Below are 8480 nucleotides of genomic sequence, written 5' to 3' on the forward strand. Positions count from 1 at the left end.
CTAAATAAAGCCGGCTAAACTCAATCCAGATAATTTCACTCTCAGTATGGTGCTAGCAGGCAAAAATCGCTCCAGATGACTGTATTTGCTGACTTGTCACTGAGTGATACAAAGCATATGAGGCCAACTAGAGGTCATCAAATACATGGTGCCTCTTACCTCCCTGATTTCTGCTCCTTTGAGACAGAAAGGAATAACAAAACTGGCAGGAACAGCATTCACCTCCAGAGAGGTCTGCTCTGCCTCAAACAGTCACCAAATCATTTCTGTGCAGTTTCTGGGAGCCAAGAGGAAGACCACAGGAAAGAACCCACTTTCCCCTTAACAACCCAGCAGATGAAGCTAATGAAGACCAGGGCATGTACTCATATCCAGTATTCATAAGGCTTTCTCAGCTATTAGTATTTGTCTGAAGCACAGAGTATCTAGAATTCCTCTCTCCCCCTTTTTTTTTTTTTCTACTTTACACTGTACTGAAGTTTTCTATGCTGGTTTTGTGCTGTGCCTTGCCAGATATTATGGGATTTCACTGGATAGAGACTTCACATGAAAAACTCCATTACAATCAAAAGGAATAAATTGACTTATCAGGAAAGCAATCTGTTTTGTTCACTCTCCCTTCTCCAGCTTCAAGGCAGTGCTAAAGCAGCATAAAGTAAGCAAAACTCTTTGAAAGCAGATGCCTGGCACTCATATATCTATATCTCAGATTAATCTTTCTGCTCTCCAGACAAATTCTACCTTCATAGGAAGTGTAAAACATTAGAGTTTGGTCTGGAAAGCAGGTCTACACAGGAACAGTTTAGAATAGCAGGACGGCACCAGCCCTCATGCTAATAGAGCTGTTAGTTCTGCTGCAGCAAAGGTTTGGGTTTTTTTCCCCTGCAGTCTCAAGAATGGACTATCTTCCACCTATCTCTAAAACACATGTTCCAAGGAATCAAGTCAACATGTGGGACTCCACTGATCTTTGCTTTCTTTGCAGGCTATGGAAGCATGTAAAGATGCAGGCTTGGCAAAGTCTATTGGAGTATCCAATTTCAACCGCAGGCAGCTGGAGATGATCCTGAACAAGCCAGGACTTAAGTACAAACCTGTCAGCAACCAGGTATGACAGCAAGCCAGGGGCAGTGCCTACCATGGTGCCACTGCCCTCCAGGGAACTCAGGGCCAACACGTGGCCCAAGCCACCACCTGCAGAAGGGGTGACATATGTTTTGCCACAGATGTTACCCTCTGTACTGTCCATTTCTAGCTTGAAAACATTACTCATCCTATCTAGGCTACAGATAAATATTTGAAGATGCTGAAACGATCACTCTCCTCAATTCCTATTCCAGGATTACAAAACTGGTGCCTCTGTGCCAAACTCTATAACAAGATTGAATGCTGAGTCAATGCAGATCTTAAATCTCTGCCATATACCTTACTTCAGGTCCAAAAAATTCCCAAGACAAACCATTCAGGGCTAACCAGTCCTCAATGAAACAATGTCTACCTCAGCTGACACTAAACCAAAACAACCCTAAGTATGAGGGATCATATAATCATAGAACAGTTTGGGTTGGAAGGGACCTTAAAGATCATCTAGTTCCAACCCCCCCTGCCATGGACAGGGACACCTTCCACTAGAAGGTGTTGCTCAAAGCCTCATCCAACCCGGTCTTCCAGGAATGGGGCATCTACAAGGTCTCTGGGCAACCTGCTCCAGTGCCTCACCACCCACAGAGTGAAGAATCGCTTCCTTAGATCTAATCAAAATCTATCCTCTTTCAGTTTAAAGCCATTACCTCTTGTCCTATCCTGAGTCACTCTAAGCTTCCCAAACTTAAAAGCCATTAGAAGTAACTCCTAAATTTCATGTATTTGCTCTCTTGTGCCTTTCCTATAAGACATCAGTAAAAGTTAAACCTAAATTAAAGAGGAGATCCCATTAAGCAAACAACTTGAGCTGAACAAGCCCAAGAAGACGATAGGCACGTCCGAGTTAAATTGCAGTAGCAGGGCTCAGAGAATGCAGTAAGTGACAGTGACCCATCTGACTGCCCAATACCTTTGACTGGCATTTGGCAGCTCACTGCGTTTCCTAGAAATCACTGGAAAGCTCTTCTGACTCATCTGGCGCAAACGAATATCCACATTAGCAGTATCAGAGAAGAGGCTAGAGACCAACTGGGACCAATTTCCCACCCCAGCACATGGCCTGGAAGGCTAGGTTTGGCACGGGGCATTGCTGTTTCTTCCTGGGGTCAAGGGAAACCAGACAAAAGATTAAGCCCAGCTTAAGGCAGCTAGCCAGCAAGCATAGATGTGCCAGCTAGCTTCAGACTGCCTGCAAACAGTGGTTGCTCTGTCACCTTGTAGACATCCCTTTCCCAGAGACTGAGAATGCAGCCAGAAAATCCCTGCCTGTAAGGGAACGGTGCACGGTATTTGCAACATGGGAGGGCAGAGCTTGTAACAAGGTCATAGCTGTTAAGGAGATGTCTCTCCTTTTACTTCCCCCCAACCTCACCTTCCTATCTGGGACAGCTTACGCCAACACTTCCCTTAAGAACAACATCAGATTAGTCATCCTGAACTCACGAGGCAGAGAAACAAAGATCCAACCCACATGAGAGGGGTTGCTTTCACAGCTTACTTCTCTAGTGAGCTTCCCTCATCTCCATCTGTCCTACTTATTGTCACCTTTTCACTAAGGGCCAATAAAGTTCCCTGTGCCAAATTATAATCACACATGTTGAGCTACTGTCCACCAAAAAAGAAATAATTAAAAAAATCCGTCACCCAGCAATGTACAATTAGAACAATAACCACAGATTGAGTTTCTCTATTCGTTAACTTAAATGTATCCTTTCCTGAAAGCATCACTAGGTCTGTAGCTCTCACAAATACTGGGACACCATTGGCTTCTGTGTCTGGTCCTGTTGATTAATCATTCTTTCTATGTTACTCTTGTAGGTCGAATGCCATCCCTACTTCACCCAACCCAAACTCTTAGAATTTTGCAGACAGCATGACATTGTTATTGTTGGATACAGCCCACTGGGAACCTCAAGGGATGAAACATGGTAAGTCCTCATGTTACCTTCTAATAGCAGGGCCACTATCCAGGAAAAGAATAATAGTTCTCCAGTGCTGGATCTTTGTGCAAAATACTTGTGTCTCCATTTTTCAAAGTAGGTTTGAACTTCAGTGTCTAAATATTGCTGTTATGAATGTAAACTTGCAACATTCCTGCTACATGCTGTCATCAAAAAACGCTAGGTGTCTGTATAGAAGGTCACCTTAGGTCTCCTCTAACGGAAAGCAAGTGTCTGTAACTGGGAATGCTGAGGCTTAGGTGAGGAAGCAGAAACTAAGTCAACGTTAGGACGTCACATAGGAAGTTGCCTTGGACAGTTCACCAATCTACATGCCAAAGCTTTTCTTCCATATTTCGCACTACTTGTCAAAAAGGTGCAGTATTCTGTCCACAAACAAGTAGATGCTACTATGTTTTGACATTAAAGATAAGGAGATTTCTTTGGTTTTCTTTTTTTCCAATTTTCTTCCAGGGTAAATGTGTCCTCCCCTCCTTTACTGAAGGATCCTCTGCTGAATGCCATTGGCAAAAAGTACAACAAGACAGCTGCACAGGTTGCTTTGCGTTTCAGCATCCAGCGAGGGGTGGTGGTCATCCCAAAAAGCTTCAATCCACAACGCATCAGAGAGAATTTCCAGGTAAGTTCATACTCTGACAGGACATGAAGCGTTCGTTCCTGCGTCCCTTGCAGCATTCAGTACCCACACTGCTCCCCTCTTTCTCTGCCAGCACGTTGCTTCCAAAGCTGGTGGCCCAGTACTTGCCAGACTCTTTCTTGCAAGAGAGTGTTAAGCAAATGTGACTGGACTTATTCACATGCTCAAGACTTTCCCATAAATGCAAGCAAATACGGATTTGTGGGGGAGAGAGTGGGGGGGGAGAAGGGGACGTTGGACTTCTGAAATCGGGAATATATGAATGTTGATTGCGTCTAGAAATGCTAACTTATTCTTAACATCTCGTTCCACTAGATCTTTGACTTCTCCCTCACTGAGAAAGAGATGAAAGAAATTGAAGCCCTGAACAAAAACGTTCGTTATGTGGAACTGTTAATGTAAGTCCAGGAGGAATCCTAGATCCTCATAGAACATTCTTGTCTTTTCAGAGGATTTAAAAAAAAAAAAATCACTTCCTTTTAATATAAATTTTTGTATAAACAACTTTATTTTACAGTAAGGCTTAAATGAGAGGTCTTTGACACAGTCTGAATATGCTCCTGGACTTATTGCAAAAATAAGTGCACAATACTTCCCACAGCTCCGATGTTAAAGGCCCGTCTAGTAGAAAGTGACTGTATCTGGCTATTCCATCTCCTTAGATGCTTTCTGCTATATATTGTACTGACAGTCTCAGCCACTCTACACATTGCATTGCCCCTGTCTAGCAGCGTGAATACCAGAGATAATTGAAATAGGAGTATTTTCTTGGCTTTCCCCTCCTTCCCACCTTCACTTCCAGTGTTCAGTAAACCATGTTGCTGCTCAAGTACAATGGTTTATGGATTGTAAACCTAGTGTTTCCAGAAGAAACTTAGACTTCCACGTGGCAATTTAGGACGAGAAATAAGAACACTGCTACATAAAACCACAGGTCTAAGTTAGGGAGAGCTTCTCATTTAATACTTTAGTCAGAACATCAAAATTTGCCTACCTTTCTCATTAAAGATGATACATCCTAGTGACAACAAGTGGTCAGAAACTGTTTCGGCCTTTCTTCTGATGCTGTTTTCTTCAGCAATCTCCCTCTCCTCCTGTCGTGTTGAGTTGTACTTGCAGAAAACCATGCAGCTTGTTTGACTGCTAGATCACTTGCTAATTATCTCTTCTAAGAACTAAAAATGCTTGATCTCTTGCTGCTTGTGATCTAAAGCTTACCACGCTATGTAGTTTTGCTTCATCTGAAGGCTGCACTACCCCAGAAGGCTCAGACTGACCCAACATCATCTCTTCCAGAGGCTGAGGCTCTTTGTTTTTTCTTTAGCTCAGGAGCATCTGCAGCTCATGGCCAAACTTTATGCTTTCCCTTTTTCAGGGCACTCAGCATGTAGTCAAATGCTAGAGATTAATTTCCATGCATTTCTCTTGTTACCTTGGGTTATGTGTCTTACCAAACTGTAATGTGCTCAAGCATTAAAAATAATGAAAAGCAGGAGCTTCATAGCACTCTAAAACATTGACCATTGCTTAAAAAATACAGGGAATGTTACAAAGAAACGAACCACTTACTGTGCTGTATAAACATGATAGGAAACATGAACTAAATTAAAAGCATCATGAAGAAGTTCATTTTTTACATTGAAGTTCAACCAGGTGCTCTGAAGATTTAGTTTCTTAAAACTTAAGATAGCCTTCCATCATTAGCAGCACTTAGTTCCAGAAGGCTTCTTACAAATCATAGAATGGTTAGGGTTGGAAGGGACCTCAAAAATCATCTAGTTCCAACCCCCCTGCCATGGACAGGGATACCCTCCACTACACCAGGTTGCCCAAAACCTCATCCAACCTGGCCTCAAACACGTGCATGGATAGGGCATCCACAACTTCTCTGGGCAACCTGTTCCAGTGCCTCACCACCATCAGAGTGAAAAATTTCTTCCTTAGATCTAATCTAAATCTGCCCTCTTTCAGTTTAAAGCCATTAGCCCTTGTCTTATCACTCCATGCCCTTGTAAAAAGTCCCTCTCCAGCTTTCTTGTAGGTCTCCTTTAGGTACTGGAAGGCTGCAATAAGATCACCCTGGAGCCTTCTCTTCTCCAGGCTGAACAGCCCCAGCTCTCTCAGCCTGTAAATGGACTAGCAGGTTCTTATGTGCATTTTGGTATTTGAAATTGTTTGGTTTTTCACAGCTAAGTTGAGCCATAACATCATTTAAACTTTTAGCAAGTACATACACGAAACATAACCTTGGTGTAAACGCAAGAGCCTTTTCCAGAAGCAAAGTTAAAGGATGTAAATGTCCACAGGAGAAGAACTTTTAAGCCATCAATCCAAAAACTAAAAAACTAAATGCTTTGCTTTATTAGACTAAATTTGGTCACAGGAGGCCACTGAGGACGAGGAAAATAGGATGCATAGATGGACATGGCCAGCTCTATTTTTTTTTACACGAGTGCCTTGTTTAGGAAAAATAATTAAATATAGTCTGACCTGAACTGTGAAAAATGCCTTCTTGGAAAAGTGATGTTGCCATGCAAGGAGCAGCTAAACATATATCTGCCTACTATATCTTCTCACACTGAAGTGTCTGGAATAGGCACTGCAACAGATGAGTTAACAGCCTATAGAGATTTCTTATTTCATCCAGCAATATGTATTGGAAAAAGTCGAACCATCATACAGAAATACTTATGGTTAGTCAACTTTGTGCAAAACCTTCAACCACTGTGATGCAAATGCCAGCAGGAACAGAAAAATCCAGCTTTTCTGTCTCTTCCAGTTATCAGCTACCATGGGTATTGTGCAAATTTGTTCTGATGGTGTGAGTAAGCCCGTGAGAACAGGATATTGCAATCAGTGGAATGAGTTAGCAAGTTAAGCATCTGAGCAGAAAACGGAGGATTTGTAAATATGAGTACTCAAGGAAATCTCAGTCTGAAGCAGTTTCTTCTCCCCTTGGAGAAATCTAGAATTATTGCTGGGCAAGATTTACATTAATTTGTCTGCTTCCTCCTAGTCTGTACTATGTGTATTCTTCCTTATCAGTTACTTCAAGCTGCACTGACTCCTCTGAGTGAATCATCTTCACTTACAGGACTCAGACCTTTGAACACGTGAGATCTGATTAGCAAGCATGCTCCATAGATGGAAAATAGAGATTATGACACTGGCAACTCAGACATTGTCAAATTATACTGAAAACAAACAAGCCAAAGTGTTGTGGCTTGTTTTTTTGAACCAACTCAATCTGTTAATGTGTAAACGCTTCAGCTTGGCTGAATATTGAAATGAAATGTTTTGACACAACCAATTAAAAATGTTTGATGCCTTCCAGTTAGTTAACTTCAATATTGTGAAATGTATCCTTCCCAAACTGGAAGGATTCAGAGCTGGGATAAATGCCAGTATTTGTTGTGCTCTGCTGTAAAGAAAGGCAGCCAGCTGCCATGGTACACCTGAGAAAGTTCTTCAGAAATTTTTGATTTTGCTAATGAAAAGTGCTTGTCAAGCCAAGGCTTGTGGTTCAGCATCATCTTCTCAAACAAACAAGAAAACTCACAATAAAAAACAACTACCTCTCTCTCACGTCTGCCAAAAATGAACAGATCACCCCAAAGCTTCTTTGTAAATTCTCTACCACCTGTGCTATTAACCTGGCAGAGCATCTACATCAAGGCCAAGCTAGAGGACAGCCAGATCTAGTCTGGGTATGGCAGCCACTGAGAAAGCACCATAGCAGACCCAGACCTGTTCATGCCAGCTCTAAGTGCATAAGACAAAGTTGTACAGTCTGGTGTCTCCACCTGTCCTTCAAATATAGCCCTTATTTCTGAGGGTCTTTCTAGACATCTAAACAAAGAATTCTTCCCCTTCCACAATGCACAAATAGTGAAGCCATCCCCCTTCCCTACAACACCTCAACTAACTTGAGTAAAATCCACAAATATAGGAAGAATAGCTGACATCCAAACTCTTGTTGTTTTTTCCCCCATCTGTCTTCAAGGTATGCAGTCCATAGGCCTGAAAAATGGCCCTTCACTGTCCTCTCCTTTAATGCATGGGCTTGTTTTCAACTCTGCAGAGATGATTACTCAGAGCAGACAGCTTCTGAATAAGCAAAAGAGCCTTCCACAAAGGCCACATATATAGTTCAAGGAAGTGAAGAGGTTTGCTAGGCACAGGACAACTGCATCAGTGATGTGATATCCTGTTTCGCTTGAGAAGCTCACTTGTTCAACCTGACCCTTCCACAGGTGGCGTGACCATCCAGAGTATCCCTTCAGCGATGAATACTGAAAACAAGGTGTGTTTGGGCAGGTTCCTAACTCGGTGCCCTCAGGCTTCGCTGAAAGTGACCCAACATTTGGTGCTTTGACTTCATAGAAGATTGTTCAAATCAGCATTAAATACATGATGTTTACTTGCTCTTGTCTTGTCAGTCTCTTATTGCTTTTGAAGAGCAAATATATTTAACCTATTGAATCTGTTTCTGACTCAGGAGGCTTAAACTCTGAGCACTGAAGCTTCAAAACTGACAGCTGATAAAATCAAATATTTCTCTTGAAAACAGGCTCACTAGTTCAAGCCGAATCGTTTTCACTCAATGGCACATTCCTCACCGAATTTGAAACAAGAAGTTCTGCTTTGGTAGATGTGAAGTAGTAACATTTTGTTTCACAGCTCAAGTGAAAGAAAGTTAGGAGGGAACTACGTGGATTTGAGATATACACGTGCATATA

General features: G+C 42.2%; 1 protein-coding gene across 3 annotated transcripts in view; it reads left to right on the plus strand.

Moving 5' to 3' along the window:
- Positions 1 to 8037, plus strand: part of AKR1D1 (aldo-keto reductase family 1 member D1) — a 35013-nt gene extending 26976 nt beyond the window's left edge. For 2 of the 3 annotated variants that reach the window (XM_086610346.1, XM_086610348.1), the window contains 5 exons: positions 986 to 1108; positions 2962 to 3071; positions 3558 to 3723; positions 4057 to 4139; positions 7995 to 8037. In XM_086610346.1, the coding sequence (XP_086466472.1) occupies positions 986 to 1108; positions 2962 to 3071; positions 3558 to 3723; positions 4057 to 4139; positions 7995 to 8037 (525 nt within the window). The remainder of the gene's footprint in view (positions 1 to 985; positions 1109 to 2961; positions 3072 to 3557; positions 3724 to 4056; positions 4140 to 7994) is intronic. The other variant, XM_086610347.1, reaches the window with a different exon arrangement.
- Positions 8038 to 8480: the final 443 nt, after the last annotated feature.

The sequence above is a fragment of the Tauraco erythrolophus genome, chromosome 4, assembly GCF_009769465.1.
Source record: "Tauraco erythrolophus isolate bTauEry1 chromosome 4, bTauEry1.pri, whole genome shotgun sequence".
In the NCBI taxonomy this organism is placed as follows: domain Eukaryota; kingdom Metazoa; phylum Chordata; class Aves; order Musophagiformes; family Musophagidae; genus Tauraco; species Tauraco erythrolophus.